Source organism: Lissotriton helveticus, chromosome 3_1, assembly GCF_964261635.1.
Source record: "Lissotriton helveticus chromosome 3_1, aLisHel1.1, whole genome shotgun sequence".
Lineage (NCBI taxonomy): Eukaryota > Metazoa > Chordata > Amphibia > Caudata > Salamandridae > Lissotriton > Lissotriton helveticus.
In genome coordinates this window covers 357,431,360-357,457,362 of record NC_136061.1, presented here as the reverse complement: position 1 = coordinate 357,457,362, position 26,003 = coordinate 357,431,360, and the positions used below count along the sequence as shown (strand labels likewise).

General features: G+C 46.1%; 1 protein-coding gene and 1 long non-coding RNA gene across 3 annotated transcripts in view; one reads left to right on the top strand and one right to left on the bottom strand.

The window, feature by feature from the left end:
* TP53I13 (tumor protein p53 inducible protein 13) overlaps positions 1-26,003 on the top strand; it is a 191,795-nt gene that overhangs the window by 49,714 nt on the left and 116,078 nt on the right. Inside the window, exon 2 of the mRNA XM_078680054.1 lies at positions 2,569-2,643. Coding sequence (XP_078536180.1) covers positions 2,569-2,643 — 75 coding nt within the window. The remainder of the gene's footprint in view (positions 1-2,568; positions 2,644-26,003) is intronic.
* Positions 1-26,003, bottom strand: part of LOC144822468 (uncharacterized) — a 299,543-nt gene that overhangs the window by 163,383 nt on the left and 110,157 nt on the right. The window lies entirely within an intron of this gene.

The window sequence follows — 26,003 nt, the reverse complement described above, 5'->3', positions numbered from 1 at the left end:
TATCTAGGACCCTAATTAGATATCCCCGATTCATGCCCTTATTTGTTTATAACAAAACATACCCTTATAAAGGCATAAGAATCATGTCCAAATTTAGCCATAGCCAATGCAGTCCAAATACGGCAAGGCTACTCCCATAGACTCCTAGAAAGTACAACGCGTTCTTTAAACAAACCAAGCCTCCAGCAGCCCGGAAAATCCCCCTGCTTTTGTTTTGATTTGCACAAGAACTCCTGGAGTCCAGAAAGAACTGTTAGTTCTTAGTGACGTCTTATGTCCAACCTTACGACAAACACGGCACCTTTCAGGTATAAATATACCAACGTTGCCTTAAGCAAACACACGGTGGTTTGGAGCAGAGCGGCTATCTACTTGCCCGACGCCCAGCTGATGCGAGTGCTGAAGGAAGCCGACCCTCCCATTTGACGCACTGAGAGAGACGCTGTCTTTTCTCACCCTTGCAGGTTGCTGGGAGATCGAGTCCTGAGAGAGAGATACAAGACCTCCTCCATTCTGTAACCAAGGTACGGAGCTGACTAAAACCTTAAGAGATTTCTTGATTCAGATTCTTGGAAAAAAACCAACTTAACTTAAACTGCAACTTACTTACTCCTTCCCACGTATTCGGCTTAGGTCAGGTACACCGGGGTAGGCGTATATTAGAAGCACCAGTTGAGTACGTTAGTCAATGTTTTTATGTATGTATATATTTTATCAGTTTTAAAATATCATATGGCTAAGAAACCATATCAATTCTTTTACAGTATTATTTCATAATACCCTTTTTACTGTATGCACTTTACTTCATGATAAGTATTGCAACTGTGGCAACTCATTTCTCTTGCATGAGAAAGAAGACTGCTCAATAAATAACAACTTTTATTGAAAACGCCCGTCTCTCTATTTCTCTGCACTCTGGTGAGACTAAGCATGCACGATTGACTGAGTGAAATAGTTGTCTATTGTTTTCACACGACTAGAGATATACTCTTTATTCTGAGGGAGCAAAGTTGTCATGTTTATGCGGTTGTCAGAAGCTAATCCCTTCTTGTCTATTCAGTGAAGTTAACACCTCCTTGTTTACTCGAGAAAGTTTCTAGTGACCTCTGAGCTACCTGGCAAACCTTATTAAGTCTAACATAGTCAGTAGAGACCTAGATGACCTCAGTCCTACGTCTAAACTGCTGTTTGTTATTCCAATGCGCAGAGCCTATTGGGAATATAGGAACTACACTACAATTTATTTATGTTTTCAAAACCAACACATAAATAAAAAAATTGTCAATTACAATGCCAATAGCTCCAACTTTTGCAAAGGCGAGACCGTTGCATTGTAAATGCTTGTTTTACTCTTGTCACAGTGAAAAAGAAATAATGCCTTCCTCGCCCGGGGCGAGGACTCCTATGGTGAGGGGGTATTAACTTTTTTATTTAAAAATAAGAAAATCCTGTTTCGGGATTTAGTTTTTATCAGTGTGTTAGTCTTACTGATTCTATAAAAGAGAACAATAGCTACAGACTCTTCGAAAGCAGTGATTTGTAAAATTAAAGTCTCAGACGGGGAGCATGGTCGGTGGCGTGGGGCGCCCTCCCTTGCAAAGTACAATGAGCGGGAGGGGCACCTCCCAGTCCAACACTTGTTTTGTTTGCTGGGGGGGGCTGGAGCTCGGGGGCTTATGTTATGCCACTGAGCATGGTATGAGCTGACTGCTAAGGTAAGGAGTCCTATTTTTGAAGTGTGAGGTATTAGTAATGGGTAACTTGACTGTTTTCTATTAGCTAGCTGGATGGCTGAGCGAGTTGAAGTTACTCGCCAAAACATAGTCATATGTAGGTTGTCGGTCTGAATACCATCAAGATGACTCTACTTTCCATCCTGGTAGAGTACCATTAAATTCTTAAATAGTAACATCTGTTATTTACCGTACTTAGAAATGTCAGGAGTTATGAAAAAAAGCATTATTATTGCTGCATTTTATTAGCTATTAAATGAAGTTTGGCTCATGGATGAATTATATGCAGAGCTGAGGATAATGAAAAAATGATTTATAATGGTAGTAGATTAAAATGTGAATGCAGTTCGATGATACCTGATTAGTTAATACATATACCGGATCCTATTCTTTTTTTTTAATCCGCGGAAACCTCAGTTAAAGTGTTTAAAAAACATGCCAGGGCAGTTAAAGAAAGATTTGCTCTGTTTCAGTCAGAAACCCTTAAAGTTAGGATTGCTATGGCAAATTTCATAACTTTTGCTGTAAGAAAAAGTGTTGTTAAAATAATTGTATTTTAAAGTGTTTATGTTGAGTTAGTGGTGTTTATGTGGGCATATGTGCCGTAATAAGCACATTTAACACAATTATTATTATTGTCTGTAGGTACTCCAGGGACTATTGGCTGGGGAGTTATGGGAAAGTTTTTGAATGAAAAATGGTTTAAAAGAGTTGATAAAACATTGGAAGAGAATTAGTCCGGTTGAGGCCTTTACATTGCTGTCAGTTTCCATATTATGGTGTGTGGTTAAATGTGCTCTTACTGTACCCACATGTAACACTCTTTTCTTTTCAGTTTCACATCGAAATAGACTTACCTGACAAAGAAGCCTATCGGTGCCCAACAGATCCCTGGCCACTACCAGAGATGGTAAGAATCCTGTTATATTTAGAAAAGTATTTAAGAGCTGCATGTTGGCCATACGAGTTACCCCTGCGCTTTGCTGGATGATGAGCAGGGTTTGCAAAATGCAATGCATTCGGCTCATTGGTGGCCACCTAGGAGGTATTTTACCAACATGGCTGGTGCAATCGTGTCAAGGCAAGGTTATAAAAAAGGGAAAATATGAAAAAGTCTGTATTTTTCCTTTTTAAATATAGCAAACACAAGGAGATGATGGACGGAGCGCTGAAACTTTTCAGACATTCACACCCAGTCACAGATCTGGGTTGAATCCATCACCGTTCTTTAGCTCACTTTGCCACCCCAGTTCAGACACAGCTATATGCAAATCAGTCTTGACCCTGTGCCTCATGGGAACAGTCCAGCCCGAACTGCCAAGCCATGTTTTCCCTGTACCGGAAACAAGCATACTGGGACTGGTTTCGGGCTAAGAGCCCTCATCAGCCAGGCTAGCAAAGTGAGCAAGAGACCCATGTCTGGGCATACCCTGCCAACTTAGGACGAACAAAGCAAACGCAAGGAAATGATGGACGTAGCGCTGAGACTTTTCAGACACTCACCCCCAGACACAGATCTGGGTTGTAGCCATCATCATTCTTTAGCTCACTTTGCCATATTTTGATCTGTTTCTCGGTCTGCTTCAGTACAGGCTAGGAAATAGATTAAAAGTTTGCACCCAGCCATCGGGAGCATTTTCAGAGCTCCTTGCCAGCTGGGAACAGACTCTGTGTTTGCTCCCACGTGGCGGGAGTTTTGAAAATGCTCCCTCCAAGCAGGAGCAAACACAGGTTTCCCTGCCCGTGCCAGTGTGGGCAGGAAACCACTGTGTCCCTGGATGGGCTCCCTGAGACACAGCATGTGAGCCAGCGTCAGGAGATGGGGTCTTTGGGCCATTAATTGCTCAGGGATGGGGCTGCATGAGACCCTTCTCTTTAACTTACTTTAGCAGCGCCCCTCCCCTAAAAACATGTTGGGCCCTGGAGAATGGGGTCCCCGGGGATGCAAGCGGCTCTGGGTGGGGAACCGCATGTCCCTCTCCCACTAACAATAAACATCGAGTGCCGGGGGATGTGTTCCTCAGAGCAGTATGTATTTGTACCCCATAACAAATACATTGGGGCCCGGAGAATTGGGTCCCCGGGGCCAAAAATGTCCCGGGGGCATGTGACCCCTCCCCCTCAATAAGACATTAGTCTAGGGAGGAGTGTGATGCATGCCCCGCTCCCCCCAAAACATTAAAACTATTGTGTGGCGCCCTCCCCCTTACAAATGCATTAAACGCTGGAAGTTTGGGACTCTGGGGCCAAATGCAGCCCCGGGGAGAGGGGGTTGCGGCCCCACCCCATAAATAAGACATCGGTCCCCAGGGATGAAGTCCAGGGGGCCTCATGCACCCTTCCCCCCCTAAATAAGACCGGCCTGTAGAAAGGTGCTGCGCATGCTCCTCTCCCCCCCCTCCATTTCCCCCAAAATAAAAAGCATCAGTCTCCCGGATCCTGGCCCACCCTGTTATTTGTTTTAAGTTTGCCATGGAACCTCCAGGACTTCATGGCAAACTTAATAAAACATTGTTTTTGGCCTCAGACAGTGACCCTTTGGGGCCCCAAGGACAGACATTGGAAGTCAGGGTAACCCTACCCTCCTTATGTCTTTTTATTTTCACTTATTTTAGGACTCAGGACTGAGTCCCGAGTGCTAAGATGGCTGCCCCACTTCCTTGCTTAGGTGGTGGCAGCCAATCAGATCTCAGCTTGTGATCAGTCGGAAACCGCGGATGCTCCGACTCAGGAAGAGGGGCTTAAAAACTACGGAACTGATTTACACAAAAATTACTCTTTCTGGACCAAGACCTAGCTTTTTGCCAAATTTGGTGTAAATTCATTCTGTGGTTTAGGCTGTAGCTGTATCTAAAGTTCCTATGGGAAAAACTCGTTCAGGAACCCTCTTTATTCTCTGACCCCACTTGACAGATCACCCTGGAACTAGTAAAAAGTAGCACATTTTTGGAAAGTTTCATGGCCATTCGTCAAACGGTGCCAAAGTTAACTGAAACACAAAAAATGCATTTCCTATGGAAACACGATCCTACCTATAACTACCTAGTGGCAACTGCCACTGGGTAATGTATGCACATATACACTCTCACTTCTCTTGTTTTCCTGTCCATAGGCTGTTCCAAAAATGAACCCCCTATCATTGGAAAAACAAAAAATGAATTTTTAGTGTTCCCTGCCTGGTTCCGTTATGGCGGGTACAGCTATGAAAACTAACCTGGCACTAAGAAGTCATGTGCAGTCCTTCACTTGTGCAAGGCAAAGTACAGCTTACTCAAGTAGAAATATTGCAAGTGTACTTTATTTCAGAATTCAGGAGGTGGCTTCACATTTCTGGAAAGTGCTTCTTTGAGGCTCCAAACATCTCATGAACCTTTGACAAGGCCGGTCTGGCCGTACAGGGCATTAGGCGTATCCCTGGGAGGCTGGAGGGGTAGGAGGCTGGTTTTTGTTACTGGGGCCGGTTTTGCCGCAGTACTGCAATGTCGACCCCTAGTAACAAAATCAGCAGGCCTGTCCAGCACAGTGACTCACTTCTCACTCTCACTGCGGAGTTCTTTGTTTACCCAACTGTTTTCAGGCAACAATAAAAGTGTCAAGATTGATATCTCAGGTGGTTTAGCTTCCTGCTGGAGAGAGATACGAGTTTTGTCTCCTCTGTTTGGCCACCTGCATGGACCAATCATACCTTAAGCTTAGCGTTGATAAGACAGAGCAAATGATTCTTGGCTATGTCAGGGGGAGCCCTTCAGACTTGTACTGGCTGAACCGCCTTGTTCCACCCCCAAAACTCAAAGAAAGGATCAAAGCTTAGGAATCTGGCTAGAATGATCACTAAAACTAGACCACCAAGCAGTCCAAGTAGCAGCTATATGCTTTGGAATCCTAAGGCAATTATGGAAAATATTGCCTCTGCTCCCGGAAACAGCACGTAGAACGATGGTACAATCATTGATACTGCCTCGGCTGGACTACTGTAATTCACTATACCTGGGTATCCCGAATACCACCACAAGGAAACTCCAGGTGGTGCAGAACTGTGCAGCCAGACTGCTACACAACACCCCCAGAAAGCATTCGGCAAAACCAGCACGGGAGGCACTGCATTGGCTACCCATCTCAGAACGCATAATGTTCAAGTCACTCTGCATTGCGCAGAAGACTCTCTGGGACACAGGTCCAAAAATTAACCGCCCGCTAATGGCCTTTCATCGGCCCTCTTGGAACCTGAGATCAGCCAACCTATTCCAAGCAAAGGTCCCAAAAATCATGAGTATGTTCGGGCGGGTGCATGTTCACATACAATGCATCCATGCTATAGAATTCGCTCCCGATCCAGCTTAGATCAATGACCCACCCTCTCACATTCAGGAAGCAATTAAAAACGTGGCTCTTCCAGAAATTACAGTGAGACCTGAATCTTCTTGTGGTTGCAATTAGCGCTGGGATGCCTAAGGGTAGCCAAGCACTCTATCAAGAATGAATTAATAATAATAATAATGTAGTGCAGGGGATTAATATGCCTGCTGCAAAGAACGTGTACCGTACAGATCACAGAACTGTATTTAATGTTCATAGTTTAGTGGGTTACTGCTTTTGTCGCACAGTTACTTTAGTTATTTGACATTCAAAACTTACAATCATAATAAATCTAGGACAGTTGGGTTGTTGAGATTGATGGTCCATATACCGGTTTGTTTTTCTTTCACTTTCACTTTCCTGTCCTGATCTGCTTTCCTTACCCCTATTTACTTCTCCCCCTTACCTTCTTTCCCCTTTAGGATGTTTTGTTCTCTGTTACGCTATGCTCTAGTAATGCATACTACTGTGTAACTTTGTTTTATTATGTGTCCTTATTTGCTATTCTCTAGTAACTCTTGTTTTACTATGTAACATTGTGTAACTAATGTTTAATTTTGTAACTTGCAACTCACTGTTCCTTACGTAAAGTGCTCTGATACCTCCGGGTCTAGCCAGAGCTATATAAAACTCTTCAAATAAATGAATAAAAAAATGAACTGCCATCAAAGAGCTGCATGCAGACTGCATGGTACAGGTTCGAAAGTTATGATTTTTACCTAGTCTTTAATTTTTCTAATGTTGCCAAAATGTTTTATTTTGTTTAGAGGCTTCAGGGAGGGGGCGGCTGGGGTCTGGGTTGTTTCTGGTAGGGGGAAGGATTTTAGTACTTAGGGTGGGGGGAAGAAGGGCAAGGCGAGGTTAGTTTTAGGGAGTCAGTCTTCTTTTTAAGGGGAGCAGGGCTTTAGGGTTCAGGGTGGGGGAAGGGGTTGTATTAAGGGAAGGGGTATGTTTTAGGGCTCGGGGCAAGGGAGCTGGGGTCTTTTTTGGTAGGGGCAGGGTTTTAGTCCTAAGGGCAGGGAGGAGAAGGGGTAGTTGCAAGGGCAATTCGAGGCTGGTTTTAGGGCTCAGGCAGTGGAGAGTGAGGTATGGAGATGGGATTTTAGGGCTTTCGATGGGAAGAGGTGTCAGGGTAGTGCTAATTTACCACTCGTATCCCTTTATCAAACATGCTTTTACAATGAAATTCTTTGTAGAGGCATGCTTAGTAAAGGAATGTGTGGTTAAGACATATTCGTTGTTGCTCCTGGGTTTTAGAGGCACACATGGCTTAGCCATGCTTGCTTCTGTCATGCAATCCAGGTGAATATATAATGAGAATGTGTCATTGAATAAACCATTTTTGTAATTTTTTCCCAACATTTTCTTAAGGGGAGAACCCTGCACCACCACTCCAAGCTACCTGCACCGTATGGGCTGGTCTGACAAAATTTACCAGGGCTGCTTTGGGTTCCCAGTCCATGCCTGACCTTTGACCACATGTACACCAGAATGTCGTGCTTGTACAGTGACTAGAAGAGTCTGCTCTATGCACCTCACTGAACTCCACTATCTATCACAGAAACAAATTGCATAGAGTTAGTAAAACACTAGGTTTAACATTGGTGTTATAACCAATCCAGTTCCCAAGTCTGGCCATACCTTCCAGAAGTACCTGCATTTACATGCTTCTTATGAAAACTTGAGCGACATAGAAATGCACACAAAAAAGGATGATTAACTATTCTAACTAGAGTCCTAGAATATTTGTGGAAAGAGTGTGTTTGTGATTCCAGCCATAATTTTTGCAAAAAGGAAAGAGTGAAAATCTGACTTTTCAGTGTGCATGCATGCAGTGCTTTTCTACACTCAGCAAAGACCAAAGGACATTGACAGATAGTGAGCTTTATCAGACAGAAAAATGGATGCCCTCTGCCCTTATGCAGTTTCATTCTTAGGTTTTTATTAGGAGTGAATGAACTAATTATGAAAAATTGAAACTTTAGTGTGGCAATTGCTGGTTTTTAGGTTTCAACTCTCGACAGTGCATACACTATCTCGAAGAGACATGTTGAATATATTTTATGGGTTTCAGCCCGCTCATAGGTTTCCTATTTGCTGGCTCCATCTTCTCTCTCCTATTTTTTCTCTCCATTTATCAATGGCATGCATGCGTCATGCCTCTTCCTGGTTTTAGTTCTCCTGGAGAGCATAGACCAATTACTACTCTCCATCCCCAGCTCTCGTTTTAGCAAATGTTCTCGGCACTACTTTGTTCGAGGCATGTGAGCTGTAGATCACATGCTTTCCATACTCCTGCCATCTAGTGTTGGATCCGGATGTTCGCAAGTAGTTTTACTTCGAAGAAGTCTTTCCAGTCACGAGGTCGGTGACTACTCCTTTTGGTGATAGTGTGCATGGGCATCGACTCAATTCTTAGATTGTTTTTTTCCGCTATCGGGTTCAGACGTGTAATGCTGCGCTCCGGTTCGAAGCTGTTCTTCTGGTTCCCCTCGGAGCGCAAACCACTTTACCTCCGTCTGTATTGTTTTGAATGCGTATCCCACTTCTACGCGCATCGTATCCATCGAAGAAAACCTCGATTTCGATTGAAGATCTTCGGGAAGGCCATCCGGCTTAACCGCGTCGGTCCAATTTGCAGTCGATGGAAAGAACGCCATTCAAATTTTGCCCTTGGTTCCATGCCAAGTATCCGTGCACATACTCGCACGAAGTGTGCAACTTATGATTGTCTTCGGACAACAAGAACAGGACTGTGACGCTTGCAGATCATTCCGATCAAAGAAAACACTCTGTGATCGTCTGGCTTGACGTCGCGAGATGCAGTGTCAAAATGTCGAATACACGCCTGATGTCTTCGGCGAAGGATCCAGGCACGAATTTGATGCACAAGGGGCCGAGAAAGAACAAGAAGAACTTGTCTCCATTCCAGAATCGGACTCCGAGATGGAAGAAGACTTGCAACAAGGTCAACGTACCGTAAGTACCGAACGCCCCTTAACCCAAACTGCAACTCAGCCGAAACAAAAGGTTTCGTCCCACTGCCGCCTTCTGGCCACGGTCGGCACCAACAAGATGTTTCTGGCGCCCCACCCTCCGGCTCGGCACCGAAACACATGACTAAGCCTTCTGGCTCGAGATCGAGTCGGCCAAAGTTGGGCACCGAGCCGAAACCACCGGGGCCAAAGCCGAAAACCGCTTCGAAGGCGAAATCATTGACACCGAAAAGTCATTCTACCCCAGCACCAAAATCCTCGGTGCCGAAACCTAAAACTGTTCGTCCGAAGGCGCAACATCCGATTTTCAATACCCCAACACCCAAATCGGACCTAAAACAAAAGGAACTTTTTATAAATCCAGATACAGGACGTTTTCTTACCAACAAACCTCAAAAACGCAAACCGGAGTCAGAGGGCACCCCTTACTATATTCATTTGAGGAAGAATGTAGGCACTAACCCCTCCCCTCCTCCTTCACCACGTTCCCCTACACCAACTTCTCCACCTTCGCATCATTTACTGATTGCACCAACTAACTTCTACAGCAGGGCGATTTTATGTCTACTCTAGACTTATAAGATGCATATTTCCACATTCCAATTCATCCCACTCATCGCAAGTACCTCAGATTCATGTTTGCGTGTCATCATTACCAATTCAAAGTACTACCGTTTGGAGTCACCACTGCTCCCAGTGTATTTACCAAATGTCTTAGCAGTATGCGCAGCACATCTGAGAAGACAACAAATCCATTTCTTCCCATACCTGAACGACTGGATCATCAAAGCCAGCCCTTACCAAATGTGTCTCCAACACACTCAAACCACTATTCACTCACTTCACCAACTAGGCTTTACAGTGAATCCGTTGAAGTCTCATCTACAACCTTCCAACACACAAACTTCTCTGGGAGCCACGATATTCGCTCACAAAGTTCTAGCCTCACCCAATACAGCCAGGATTCACAGTATTCAGTCCCTTCTCACTCAATTTCAGCCCATCCAATCATTGCCAACAAACGTATTCATGCAACTGCTAGGGATGATGGCATCTTGCATTATATTTGTTCACCACGCAAGACTTCACATGCTTCTCCTTCAAGAATGCTTAGCAAGTCAGTGGAACCAATCGCAGAGTTAGTTGATCGATGTAGTGTTGGTAGATGGCTGCACCCATCGCTCTCTGCAGTGGTGGAACCCACAAAATGTCTCCAAAGGGGTGCCCATTCTCGACCCAGTTCCACAGACAGTGCTAACAGCAGACGCATCGCTCACTGGTTGGGGCTTTCACCTACAAATTCACACAATCCAAGGATTATGGACTCTAAAGTACATGAGCCTCCATATAAATCACCTGTTGCTACTAGCAGAGTTTCTAGCGCGTAATGCCTTTCAAACTCACCTAATAGGCAAAACTGTCTTAGTCCGCACAGACAATATGACAGCTAGGTATTATATACAAAAACAGGGGAGGACACTATCCAACTGTCACGCCTAGCACAAGCCATTTGGAAATGGGCCATACATCACAAAATGTATCTTGTAGCAGAACATCTTCCAGGATCAAACAATCAAATTGCAGACCTTCTCTGCAGTGAGAGACAGCAAATCCACGAGTGGGAACCTCATCCCCAAATTCTTCTTCCCTACTTTCAGTAATGGGGATTTCCTCACATAGACCTGTTTGCCACAGCTCAATATGGAAAATGCCCAAGCTTCACCTCCAGGTTCCTACACCCGCTCTCCAAAGGCAATGCCCTATGGATGAACTGGTCAGGTATATTTGCCTATGCTTTTCTGCCTCTTCCACTCATTCCACTGGTAGTTCGGAAGCTCAGACAATCATCCCTCAAACTCATAGCTCCCACATGGGCATTTCAACCTTGGTTCACCACCCTGCTAGAGCCCTCAGTAGTTCCTCACCAAAAGCTGCATCTCAATTCCAGTCTCCTCTATCAGAGCCATGGAGAAATCGGGCATCCAATTCCCAAGGAACTCAACCTAGCAATTTGGCTCCTGAAGTCATAAAGTTTGGTTATTTACAATTACCACCAGACGGTATGAATATCCTAAAGGAGGCTAGGAAACCTACTAGGGCATATTATGCAGCAAAGTGGAAATGATTTGCTATATACCGTAACAATAACAATCCCCTTCATGCTTCAATGCAAAACCTCATCTGTTATCTCTTACACTTACAGCAATCTGGATTAGCCTACATATCTATTCGATTGTATTTAGCAGCAGTAGCAGCATACTTACAAAACAGACAACACTTATCTCTATTTAGAGTACCAGTGATTAAGGCATTTATGGAACGACTAAAAAGAATAATACCACCAAGAACTCCACCTACACCAGTATGAAACTCAAACATAGTCCTTACAAGGCTAATGGGTCCACCTTTTGAACCATTGCACAAGTGTCAACTACAATTTCTCTCATGGAAGGTTGCTTTTCTCATTCCAATCACTTCCTTAAGGAGAATTGGAACACTCTAGGCACTAACTATACAAGAACCTTTCTTTCAACTTCACAAAGACAAAGTGGTTCTTCGAACCAATCCCAAATTCTTTCTAAAGTGGTTTCTGTTTTTCACCTCAATCAATCAGTTGAGTTACCCGTGTACTTTCCTCATCCTGATTCTGTAGCAGAACGAGCTCTACACACACTAGATGTTAGAAGAGCTGTACTATATTATAAGGAAAGAACAAAAGATTTCCGTAAGACAAAACCGCTCTTTGTTACTTTTTCACCACCACACAAAGGCAATCCCATTTCTAAATCAGGTATTGCTAGATGGATCGTGAAATGAATCCAAACATGTTATCTGAAAGCAAAAAAGAACCTTGACAATACCCCCTACAGCGCATTCCACCCTTAAAATAAGGGCTACTATGGCTTTCTTAGGAAATATTCCCCTAGCTGACATCTGTAAGGCAGCTACATGGTTGACAACGCACACATTCACCAAACACTATTGTGTAGATGTGTTAGCGAGGCAACAAGCTAATGTAGGCCAGGCAGTATTTAAACACTTTTTCAAACAACTGCAACAGCTACAGTTTAGCCGCGCTTTGGTAGTTTACTGCTGTATAGTCTATGCAAAGCATGTGATCTACAGCTCACATGCCTCAAACGGATAATGTTACTTACCCAGAAAGCATCTGTTCTTGGCATGTAGAGCTGTAGATTCACATGCGCCCACCCGCCTCCTCGGGTACTTATACCTGTTGCAGTTTTCTTACTTTACATACAAGTGCATGGATATCTCTATTCTACCTTCACTAACTTCATTCTCACCCTCTGCGGGAAAACAATCTAACAATGGAGTTGATGCCCATGCAAACTATCACTGAAAGGAGGCGTCACCGACCTCGTGACTGGAAAGACTTCTTCGAAGAAAAACAACTTGCAAACACCCGGACCCAAGACTAGATGACAGGATCATGCAAAGCAGGTGAATCTACAGCTCTACATGCCAAGAACAGATGCTTACTGGGTAAGTAACATACTTTCTTTGATTTGGAGCACTTTACACAAGTGCTCATTTTTTCACTCACTCAAATCTCCATATCTATAAACCTTGTTCTTATCGCATCATAAACGCACTCGCTTCAAAGATGAATATTTACTTTTTCTAGGTCGTGCTAAATAATTGATGTGTCCGTGCATTTTTGTGCAACTCGTGTTTTCGTTGTCTGTTTTTGGAGAGGAATTTAACTTTTTTTTTTAAAGTTCCAACTAGAGACGTTTTTAAGGTTCTGCTCAATAAAACGGAACGCTATGAAAGATCTATTCCTCATAACCGCATATGCAAGGACATCCAGTAAAGTAGAAAAATCACAAAGCGTGTATTTATTTTAATTTTAATTTTTTATTTTTTTTTTAAAACCTTTATTGACATCAAAAGGAAAGACAAGTCGAGGCCTACAACCAAGCCGGCCGGCCGCAATGTGCAAGATAATCAGGAGTCACCAGGCAAATATTACATAATCAATCAATACAAAGCAGAGGCCGTACAATCGCAGAAGGGGAGAAGAGATACAGAAACCAAAGGGCTAAAACACAGGAGTAAATAAGGCTTAATTTTATAATATGGGGAGAAGACATATGACAGGCTCACTTTCAATACGGAGGCATCCGATATCCCAAACCAACCTCAACATTAATAAGGGGGCATGGGGGCAAAATATCGGGGGGACAATACAATGCATTCAAGAAAATCAGGATACGTGAAACACAATCAGCCCCTGAGCATTATCCTCGTAACATGCCCGCCACCCAAGACACTACCAAGCCAGAACAGAGGGATCGGAAAAACAATGCATCAAAACCAGCCCGTCATAGTAACCTCTGGGACACAGGAAGGAAAAAAAAAGGGGGGGGACGAAGTGGGGAAGGGGAAGAGGAAGGGAAAGGAAAATGGAGGGAAGACAAAATAAAACAATAAAAAGAAAATAAGAAAATATGAAGAACGAAAGGAAGAGGACACGCCGACACAGGCCCCCCGTGGCGGGAAGACAGGAGACAAAAGGAGTAGCGGCCCAAGTGGGGGTATGGCGATCGGGGAGAAAGACAGCCGAAACATAGCAGGAGGATTAACGACGCCACACCCCCCACCCGAAACGCACCATAGGAGGTCGGGACAGACGCGGCCTCACGAAAAAGAGATACAAAAGGGCCATAGAACCAGAAGACAAACAAAAAATAGAGCCCAACCCACCCGTCCCACCCTGCACCCCTGTAGAAGGATATGGCCCACCCTTCAAACAGCGTGCCTGTCGCCCTAAACCAGAACCCGAAATATAGCGAGAAGTAAGAAAGAAGAAAGAGACAAAAAGGCAACAAAAGCGGAGAAAAGAAGACAGGAGGGAGGAGCAGAATAAACATAATCCGAACGGGCGGCCGCAGCCCTCCGCCCAACCAGACAAGCACAGTCAAAAACAGACCAGGACGACACCCCATCACGCGCCACAAAACATTAGGAGAAGGGGACCTCCCATCTTTCTACGATTAAAAACAATTATGCTACTAAATCGTATACCGGGAATCAAACGGAAGTCGTACATGTCACCCCCAACCCTTTCGAGCGACAAACCCCACCCACCACATGGCAATGTAAAACCACATACTAAATACTAAATCAGCATATAATCGAGTGGAATGGTGACTAGCATAGTTCCGTGGGGGGTAGATAGATCCACAAGGGAGCAATAGTCCAAACAGAAAGTATCGATGCATCAAATATCGCAGCACGAGCAATGAAAAACAGGAGTTCAGTTGCGCCACTGGAGCGGGCGAGGTGGCCCCAATTATAGACACAGGCAAAGTCATCGAAGCAGGCACAGGAGGCAGTCCACCAATAGTTTCAGGCAACAATGTCGAACAGGGTCGCAGTACAGCATCCAAGTCCCCGGGTTCCGAACCTTGAAAAGCAGGGCGCCCCAAAGTCACCGACACACTACACGATCTTCGATCAGTGGCGGAGACACTCAAGTCAATCGAGGGGGGCGAGGCAATGAAGTCTTCGAAACAAGAGGGCGACAAGAAGAAATGGCCACCCAAAATGGCAGCAGATCGTGGCGTACCCACCGAGACGCCCAGGGCCAGGGAAGCGTGTAGGGATCTCAGGGCTTCCAGGATATCTCTGACCGTCGGCTCACGTCCACCAGATCCGCTCCCCACACCAATAGGCAACACGGGCCCGCCGCCACAGGGTGATTCTCGTTTCAGAGGGTCTGCCGCCATTTCGTGAATCAGCCCAATCGCCGCTCACCAAGACCCCCGGAAAGAACAGTTCTCAAATGTAGGACTTTACAAGCTCCGGGGGTCCCAGCAAGGGCAGCCTCGATGCCAAAAGGATGTCCGCCAAAGACGGGTCTCCGCCAGCACCAGCACCGGTGCCCCAATCAAGCGGAGTCCGGGCCCCGAGGACCAGGGCCGCCGGACAAAGCAGCGGCGGGTAGAGACCCCTTCACAGACTCAGGTCCCCGGGCCTCTCACCCACGTCGGCCGCGCGGCCACCAGGGCAGGTCCGGGTCAGGATCGCCGGGATCTTCGCACATCGGCTCCCAACACTGGTTCTCGCTCTCGGCCGGGGCCGAGAGCCGTCGGATCCCACCGGCCAGGTCCCGGTCCAAGTCTCGCAGAGGCCCCGATCTCTCAGAGGCCACAACTCCGGAGCCACTGCACACCGAGACCCCGGGGTCGGATGGTAAGTACAAACAAGCCGTTATGTTTCCAATGCCCCAAAAATGTGTCGTCCCCGGACAGGATAGAAGACAGGATAGGCAATCAGGACGGAGGGCTGCGGGAGCCGAGCTAAAGGGCGACCATTACGGCCGCGAGCTAGGCTCCTCCCCCACAAAGCGTGTATTTAAAAATGGAAACACAGTAGCAATTTTTGTCATGTTAATGCATTAATAGAATTTTTGATCCTCTGAAAACACCCACTTATTGATGCTGCACGTTATCCTCACTGTTTCTGCAGGCACGAGAAAGAATTGTGTGCATTTTTAATTTGGGGCCTCTTCAAAGCGCGTTTAGATAGTAGGAGTTGCGCAGGTGAGGCTGGCTTGTTAATTCACGTTTCCAGTCCTGGTGATTTGCATACATTATCGCTGTTTCCAGGCAAGGCTGTTTGATTCTTATTGCCGACAAAACTTTACTGAAGATTTTAGATCAACACTTGCCAGTGATTTTTGTTTATTTCAAAATGTTTGTGTAATGTGAAACCTACTGAAAACAAAATTCATCCTGATCATCATGTTCCTCCGTCCACAAGGATCCGGTAACTATATAGACGTGGACGTCAGTCAGTCAGTTCATCATGCGGGGCGCTTCTGGGAAATCCCTGGGCGCTGGGGGATGGTGTGTTCCACTGCAGGCTGGGTTTTAATGCAGGTACTCCTCTAATGAAGCTGTAATGTAAATAAAAGTCTTTGAAAAAGGAGCCCGTAACTCGGCACAATATGTTGACATTAATGCTAATTTTGTGCTAAACATAACTCCTTTCTGTCCTGAATTGTAAATTACTTCTCAAGAGTACTTTAAATGCTAATAGGCTATGACATTGTCAAACATTCTAATTAAATAGAATGGAGTTAGGCGTCGGCGCTTTTGAAGTATATTCTTAGGGTGCAAATCATGCAAAACGAAGTTGTTACTAAACTGTTCTGCAAAATTAATTTGAATTAATTTGAATAATTTATAAAGTTCAACTAATGCCCGTGGGCGTCTTGGCGCTATAGGTAAAGAGAGCTGCAGCATTGTCAGAACCGCGTCTAACCGATGGCAGGTGCCTTCTACTCCTGAGGGAACAGCCAGGTCTTTAAGGCTTTTTTGAAAGTAAGTAGCCGCTTTTAGTGTCAGTGGGAGGCTGTTCCAGTGGCTCTAAAAAAGCTCTTCCCACCCCAATTGGTTCTCCTAAATAGGGGGACAATCGGGTTCATGGCGGAGCCTGAGCGAAGCGTCCTTGCTGGGACGTACCAAGTGAGCTTGTATCTAAAGTGGACTGGACCCAATCCATGCAATGATTTATAGGCCAGACAGAGCGCCTTAAATCTACATCGTTTTTTTTTTAACTGGTGACCAGTGTAGTTTCCTGATGGCTCCTCTGGCCGATTCATGTCTAGGGATTTCAGAAGGAAACGGGCAGCTGCGTTTTGCAAAGTTTGGAGCCTCTTTTCGACCCCCCACTGCTATAGTTAGATAGAGGCTGTTGCAGTAGTCGATCTTTGTTAGAACTAATGCACTGATAGCCGTTCTCAGAAGTAAAGGAGGCAAGAATTTTTCTATCTTTTTTATAGGCCTTAACAAGAAAAATGCAGCTGATGTAATTTTATTTACTTGGTCCTAGAACTTCAGTTCTTTATCTACCATGATGCCTAGAGTTTTTACTGTGTTTGAGGGTTTAAGAAGTGAGTCGAGTTCGGGTAGCCACCAATCCAGCGTCCAGAGTGAGGGGTTGTTCCCAAAGAGGATAACCTCAGTTTTAGTGGCATTCAATTTAAGGTAGTTTTTGTCCATCCACTTGCTCACATTGCTCATGCATGTTCTGAGTGCCAAGCCAGAATTATTTTCAGGCTTTGCCAGTGACACCACAATTTGGGTGTCATCGGCATAAGACACCAGAAGAAAACCTGCACTTTGTTGATTGACTCGAGAGTTGTGACATAAATATTGAATAGTGTTGGGCTCAGTGGCGATCCCTGGGGGACTACGCAGGGCAAGGAGAAGGGCCTGGATGTAAACTTGCCCATCGCCATAGTGTGTTGTCTGTTTACCTGAAAGGGTTGTAGGATATCTAATGCTGTGTCCTCTATCCCCATGCTGTGTTTTAATTCAAAATAACTTAATGTTTCAACAGCATGGAAAATATGTTGAGGATAAGGATGGTGCACCAGAAATAGAAGTCCAAAGATTCGCAATAATATGGAAAAGTCCTTTATTAGTTCAATCTTCTCTTGAGCAGGTTGACTTTTAGGTACACGTTGTGCGTGATCAGGGGAGACGAATATAGACGTTTGGGGCTGTACATACCCCATTCCCCACCGATGCATTTCAAGCTGTACGACTGTGATATTGGTCGGTAGCGTAACCCCAACATGACAGAGGGTTGTTGTTTTAGTATATAGATCCACAACCATTTCTTGTGGTCTATACCGGTCTCGAGTCTGAAGACACCAGGTCATCCATACTCATTGCTAAACTTATTCGACCTTCAAATGTCATAACGGATCTTAAAAAAAAAAACAATTCACACTGTTCCGACCGGGACTTATCCATACCTTAGACGCTCTCCTTAAAAACTGTTTGATCATCTCATGGGATCGTCACGGAATTGCTAAGCCCTGATGAAGTTCCGCATGGAACGAAACGCGATGGCTGAGGGCTAAGGCCTTTTAAAGATTGAAGTAATAAAGGACTTTTCCACATTATTGCGAATCTTTGGACTTCTATTTCTGGTGCACCATCCTTATCTTCAACATATTGGTATCTGTCGCAACAGTGGAGCCTTCGTGTAGTTGGCTCTGGATGTTTTGTGCACAAACCTAATACTGACAAGCCAACTTAAGAGACTGAAGTGCTTAACCATGGTCAGCCACACTTTCTTCGTTTTGTAAGCATGGAAAATATGTCTAGGCTTGAGTCATAATTAATATGTTCAGTCTAGTTGTTATGTACATTTTGGACTTGTCGCAAGTTCTGCCTTCATAGAGCTAGTAGCGATATGGGGAACCTATTTTCGTCCTCTTCTGCCAATGTCCTGAAAGACTGGCACATCGACTGAAGTTGACGCGTGTTGTACTCAGTGCTTTAAATAGCCAGGTACGTTCTTTATTTTAAAAGGCTGAGTACCTGCACTTCTCAGCACCCCTGCACTATATTCAATAGTAGAGTACCAGCACTTCTTAGAAGAAAACACGTGTTCTAACTGATGAGTACCTGCACTGCTATATTTCCATTTAGAGCACTGGTTAGGCTGAAAAGACAGGCAGATCAAATACCACCTTCGACAAAAAGACGGTATACAAAAGTGTAGGGCTGAACATTGCAAAATGACTTGCTTAGAAGATAGACTTCTAGAACTACTATTTTTCCAGTGCTGGCAGCACACACGTTAAAGTCTTTAATTACATAAGTAATCTCAGAATGGTTCATCATCCCTGCAGGTTCATACTCTCTTAGGTAGTAAAAGCTAATGTGACTTCAGAGAAGAGGTGACAGCCCGTTGAAGTACCTGTCATACTCTGTCTTATTTCTAACAGGAGGCATGTGCTTTATAACAGATGTACAAGGTTGCGAAGACTCGAAATATGTGCCATCAGAAAGTGATAAAAACTTTATTGTATAGTTATTCCAAACCTTCACAAAGATTAACGGTGAGTGTAGGAAATTGAGTTTCTGTTGCAGTACCCCCCCCCCCCCACACACACATTTTTTGCCTGACTTTGATGCAACTTTGACTGAATGGGCACTGGGTCCCTGCTAATCAGGTTCCCAGTCCCTGTGTTCTTTCCAAAAACTGTATCTTTAATTCTGGCACACATATTAGCCCCTTGTAAAAGCTACCAGTGGTACCATGGGCCTTGTGACCAGAGAGGGTTTCTAAGGGCTGCAGCATGTATTGTGCTACCCTCAGAGAACCGTTACTAAACACATAGACACTGCCATTGCAGACTGTGTGTTTTGGTGCAGCTAAAACTGAAGAGTCGGCAGCCCTGTGTGCCATGCCTACAAATCACTGCCTGAGGCATAGGTAAGTCACCCCTCTAGTGGACCTTACAGCCCTTAGGCAGGGTGCAATATACCATAGATGAGGACGTAGCTGCATGAGCAATATGCCTGAGCAGTGTCGGAGCCCATTCTCAAGCATTGTAAGTGCAGTGAAGCCATATTGAGTTCATGGGCTGAGAGGTTGTCATTATGAACTCCACAGATCCGTTATGGCTTTACTGAATGCTAGGAAGTTTGGTATCAAACTACTCAGCACAATAAATCTACACTGATGCCAGTGCTGAATTTATTGAATAATGCACTCGGGGGGCATCTTAGTCAGCTCCCCTGACAGTTTAGAGCCCAACCAGCTGTGCCATGGCGTCCACTGACACCTCTACTTACCTGTCCAGGTGTTGGTCACCTTTGTGCAGCCTCCTGGTCCAAACCTACAGCCTCTTTGTGCGACCGAGATTCCCCCATTCACTTGCATTGGGCACCCAACGCTGATTTGTGCCCTGCATCCGGCTGCTCCTGTGCCGCTGTTGGTGTTTGTTTAGTGCTGCCTAACAAAGTAACATTTTTATACAAAACAATTGGTCTTGGATTCAGCCTTGGAGCATGTGTAATAATTGTTGTCGAGTGTGTACTAGAAATGCTGAACACTGCCCTCTGATAAGCCTGACTGCTCAACCATATAACCACAAAAGAGAGTAAGTTAATAGCTGCTTTAACCTCTGTAAGGCCGCTGGGAATCCACTGGCCTCTGTGCACACTATACCTTACTTTGGTATAGCATAATTAGAGGCCACTTCCTACAGTGAGACACTAAAAAGGGACAAAAACCGGGCGGGAGTAGAACTTGCACATTTCCGTACGTCAAGATGGTGGTGCCCCTTCACTTAGCAGTTGTTTCATCCGGAAATACTGTGAAAATTTCATACAACATGGCATCCTCCTCTCGTGTATATTGTTAAAGGAATTGAAGACCCCAAGGTAAGGACAGAAACGTGTTTTTCGTCAAGATCCTCAAGCACCAACCAACATATGGAGCTCACAGAACATTCTACTGTGAGCTTCATCTCAAGGTTCTAAGGAGGGGTGCATACCAAGTGGGAAGGAGGGAGACGGGAGAACGGAGGAGAAGGAGGGAGGGAAAAGGAGAATGAATAAGGAGGAGATGGAGAGTAATTTATTATATAAATTACAACATATATCATACTTGAAATATAATAATGCAAAATATGGCCTTTATTATGTCAAACAACATAAAACACAAAGCAATGTGAGCAACCCAGTGACTCGCTGTACTTTTAACATGGGCTTCTTGAAAGCTAGGCAGCTCTCTGCTAAACATGTAACCATCTTGTGCGTTGTGTGTGTGCACATGGCAATGAACCTTGTGTTCATCTGGTTTTCCGGATACGGGAATAGAGAAAGGACTACATCACAGATTTACAGCAAGAAGCCTACCAGATGTCAATATTATTTAGAATGATATACAATCGAAACATACAGCATAATGAAAATAATTGCAGATGTACCCGCATGTATTGGATGGTAACGTACCATCAGTTTGTGACCATCCTGACTCCTGCAGAGGTGGTCGCTCCCCACGCTCCCTGATATCGTAGCGCTGGACTGCTACATTGCCTGCTTTTAAATTGTGCCAGATTGGTATCGTAGCGCAGCGCTGGACTGCTACATTGCCTGCATTTTCAATTGTGCCACACTGGTATCGTAGCGCTATATCGCATTGCCTGAGTGTTTGCTTCGCCTTGTTTCGCTTTTGTTTCTGCTGCCATTTTGTTGTTTGTTTGCCTCCCAGCCCGTCCCTCCACCCCGCTCCCGCCTCCCGCTCCTCCCTCCCACAGATAGCATAGGAATCGTCCTGCCTGCCCTAGCGCTGTGATCATCCTGACTCCTGCAGAGGTGGTCGCTCCCCAAGCTCCCTAATATCGTAGCGCTGGACTGCTACATTGCCTGCTTTTAAATTGTGCCAGATTGGTATCGTAGCGCAGCGCTGGACTGCTACATTGCCTGCATTTTCAATTGTGCCACACTGGTATCGTAGCGCTATATCGCATTGCCTGAGTGTTTGCTTCGCCTTGTTTCGCTTTTGTTTCTGCTGCCATTTTGTTGTTTGTTTGCCTCCCAGCCCGTCCCTCCACCCCGCTCCCGCCTCCCGCTCCTCCCTCCCACAGATAGCATAGGAATCGTCCTGCCTGCCCTAGCGCTGTGATCATCCTGACTCCTGCAGAGGTGGTCGCTCCCCACGCTCCCTGATATCGTAGCGCTGGACTGCTACATTGCCTGCTTTTAAATTGTGCCAGATTGGTATCGTAGTGCAGCGCTGGACTGCTACATTGCCTGCATTTTCAATTGTGCCACACTGGTATCGTAGCGCTACATCGCATTGCCTGAGTGCTTGCTTCGCCTTGTTTCGCTTTTGTTTCTGCTGCCATTTTGTTGTTTGTTTGCCTCACAGCCCGTCCCTCCACCCTGCTCCCGCCTCCCAGCTGCTCCTCCCTTGCTCCACCCCCTCCACTATCCACTTATGACAGATGCTTTTGCGCGCAGCGTTCACGCGCAGCGGTCGCGCCCCATGCGCGCCGAAGGCGTGCCAAAGGTAAGCCCGTCTACGCCCGTCCGCGCCTGGACCGCGCCCAGCGCCAGACCCCCTGGCCCCCGCAAAATCCACTCCACCCGCGTAACGTACGACGCCGCTACCCTCTCAGCACTTAACCCCGGCCGACTCCCAAACTGCTACCAAGCCGCCCCAGGACACACCCATGGACCCTTCACCTGCCACTCCTGCAAGCTCGACTGCATCAGGACCCACACCAATTCCACAAACTCCAAGCAGAGCTCTGAAACTAACCACCTGAAGTGCATTCTGCTCAACACCTGCTCGGTCCACAGACACGCCATTGAACTTTGGAACCTACTCGACACCACATCGACGGACGTCGCCTTTCTTACAGAAACCTGGATGAACGCCTCATCTGCGCCCGACATCGCCATAGCCATCCCAGACGGCTACAAGATCATCCGAAAGGACCGCATCAACCAAACGGGAGGAGGAATCGCCATCATTCATAAGAACACCATCCGCATCACGACCAGTTCCGATGACAACCTCAGAACCGCCTAACACCTTCACTTCCAGATTCACATCGACCCTAAACCCACACTCAGAGGCACCCTCATCTATAGACCACCCGGACCCCGCACACAATTCTGCGAAGACATCACTGACTTCATCAGCCCTCACGCCCTCCCCTCCGAGGACTACATTCTACTGGGAGACCTCAACTTCCACCTGGAAAAGAACGACAGCAACACCACCACCCTCTTGGACAACCTCGCCAATCTCTGACTCAAACAACTTGTTGACACCCCCACCCACTTTGCCGGGCACACGCTCGACCCAATCTTCACTTCCAGCAAGCACATCTCCTTTAATCACACCACAGCTCTCCATTGGACGGGCCACAGCTGCGTTCACTTCAACTACAAAAAGACTACGACCCACAACCACCCACAACCAATTCCTCGGAGAAACTGGAATAAAATTACCACCGACCAGCTCTTCACATCGCTTCACCAAAACCCTCCTGCAAAATCATCGGACCCAAACCAAGCAGCCACCAACCTCACACAATGGATCACCCACAGCGCTGACGAATTAGCACCCTTGAAAAACCATCATATCAAGCAAGGCAGCAAAAAAGCCCCCTTGTTTAAGGATGACCTTAAGAAATCCAAGAAGATCTGTCGCACCCTCGAGAAAGCCTAGCGAAAAAACCCAACCACTGACAACCTGGCCACCTTCAAGAACGCCACCCGCAAACACCACCAACTGATCCGATCCACCAAGAAATCAGCATTCAAGGATCGACTCGACAACAACGCCCACAACAGCAAAGAACTATTCAACATCGTCAATGAGTTTACCAACCCCACCGCCGGCACCAACTACATCACTCCCTACCAAGTCCTCTGCGACTCTCTAGCCTCGTTCTTCCACAACAAAATCGCTGACATACATAACAGCTTTGGAGACCAGCCCACCCCACCCACCTCCGAACTAAACCCCCCCCCCCCAACAATATTTGCGCCTGGAACCCAATCACCACTGAAGACACCATCCGCTTGATGAACACCATTCACTCAGGATCGCCAACCGACCCATGTCCCCACCACATTTTCAACAAAGCAGATTCCATTATCGCACCCCATCTCCGAGACGTCATCAACTGCTCCCTCAACTCCGCCACCTTCCCAGATAGCTGGAAACATGCCGAACTCCGCGCCCTCTTGAAGAAACCCACAGCAGACCCCACTGAACTTAAGAACTACCGCCCCATTTCGCCCCTCCCATTCCCTGCCAAAGTCATTGAGAAAGCCGTCAACAGTCAACTCGCCGCCTTCCTTGAATCCAACAAATCCCTCGACCCTTCACAGTCCGGCTTCCGAGCCAAACACAGCACCGAGACCGCCCTCATCGCAGCAACAGACGACATTCGAACTCTACTGGACAACGGAGAAACTGCTGCCCTCATACTACTCGACCTCTCCGCAGCCTTCGACACAGTCTGTCATAGCACCCTCATACAACGCCTCAGCAACGTCGGAATACAAGGAAAAGCATTGGACTGGATAATCTCGTTTCTCGCCGGAAGAACCCAGAGAGTCCGCCTCCCCCCTTTTAGATCAGAGGCCACCGAAGTCATCTGCGGCGTACCCCAAGGATCTTCACTCAGTCCCACCCTCTTCAACGTATACATGAGTCCCCTCGCATCCATTGCGTGCCAACACAACCTCAACATTATCTCCTACGCAGACGACACTCAGCTGATCCTATCCCTCACCAAAGACCCAAACACCGCCAAAACCAACCTACACGAAGGGATGAAAGATGTAGCCGAATGGATGAAGAACAGTCGTTTAAAACTAAACTCGGACAAAACGGAAGTCCTCATCTTAGGATCATCCCCCTCCGCCTGGGACGACTCATGGTGGCCACCGGCCCTGGGAACCGCACCCATACCAACGGACCACGCACGTAACCTGGGCTTCATCCTGGACTCCTCCCTCTCGATGACCAAACAAGTCAACGCCGTCTCATCATCATGCTTCAACATCCTACGTATGCTCAAAAAAATCTTCCGTTGGATCCCCACCGAAACAAGAAAGACGGTCACCCATGCACTGGTTACAAGCCGACTGGACTACGGAAACACCCTCTAAGCCGGAACCACAGCCAAAGTACAGAAAAAACTCCAACGCATCCAAAACGCCTCAGCCAGACTCATCCTAGACATCCCCCGCCAAGCTCACATTTCCGGTCACCTGAAAGACCTCCACTGGCTCCCTGTCAACAAGAGAATAACGTTCCGCCTCCTCACCCACGCACACAAAGCCCTCTACGACCTAGGACCCGAATACCTCAACACGCGCCTGTCCTTCTACACCCCCACTCGCCAACTTCGATCGTCCAATCAAGCCCTTGCCGCAATTCAACGCATCCAAATATCCACCATGGGAGGAAGATCCTTCTCCTACTTAGCGGCCAAGACCTGGAATTCCCTCCCCACCCACCTCCGCCTCACACAGAACCACCTCTCCTTCAGAAAACAACTAAAAACTTGGATATTTGATAAGTAAAGCCCCCCCCCCCCTCAAGCGCCTTGAGACCCTCTGGGTGAGTAGTGCGCTATACAAATTTAGACTTGACTTGACTTGACTACCAGTCTCACATTTATGACAAAGGGCCGAGTAAACAAAAAAAGATGGCCTAAGGTATAGGGACAGGGCTGGGATGCTGGTGTCATAATTTTGCGTTGTCTTGGGGCAGTGGAGAGACGATTCAGTGGGACTGTGCTCGAACCTGGCTCCGCTTTAACAATACCCACTAGCACTGCATTCCTGTTGGTTTTCAGTTCTGTTTTGGCACCCACTCTTGTTACTAAGGATAGTCACGTAAACCCCACATTATTACACCTCGACTAATAATCTGCCAATTGTATTTTTTGCTATTAACTGATGTGGCTATAATAGTGGACATCTTATATAGACTGCATTGGAATTTCTCTCCGGGTTCATGTTTTAGAAACAACCCAACCCGAAGAATGGCTAGAGGGTCTTGATAGAGTTATTGTTGTGGAAGAAAGCAGGTCCAGTTCCATGTAGAATAGTCAAGTAGGTTTATTCAAGATAGATGTTACAATGTAGAGAGGCCCCACCAGGAGCAGCCTTCCTGCTGCTCAGCCCATCCACCAACTGACTCTCTCACTCACCAACATTCCACTGCCATCTCACACACCAACATTTCATCAACACAGTCACACTGGCTGAGCAGCAGGTATAACACATCTCCTTTCTTTAAAAAACAAAGATAACATTGCTACTACAACATGTACGATTCCCACGTCAAGGTAATGAACGAACGGGAAGTACATGTTGACATATTAAATACAAAAATGGTAAACGACACTGCGTGCAACTATGAATAACATATTACTTGTAAAGATGGTAAATGCCATCAAGAAAATGCAATGTAATATATGTAAGGATGAAGGAAATACATGTATGCAAAGATAACAATAAATAACTCCGGAAAGGAATAAAACACACCAAGCAAACCACAAATATTCTAAACATATAAGCACCGCTACACTCCCCTCTTCTCC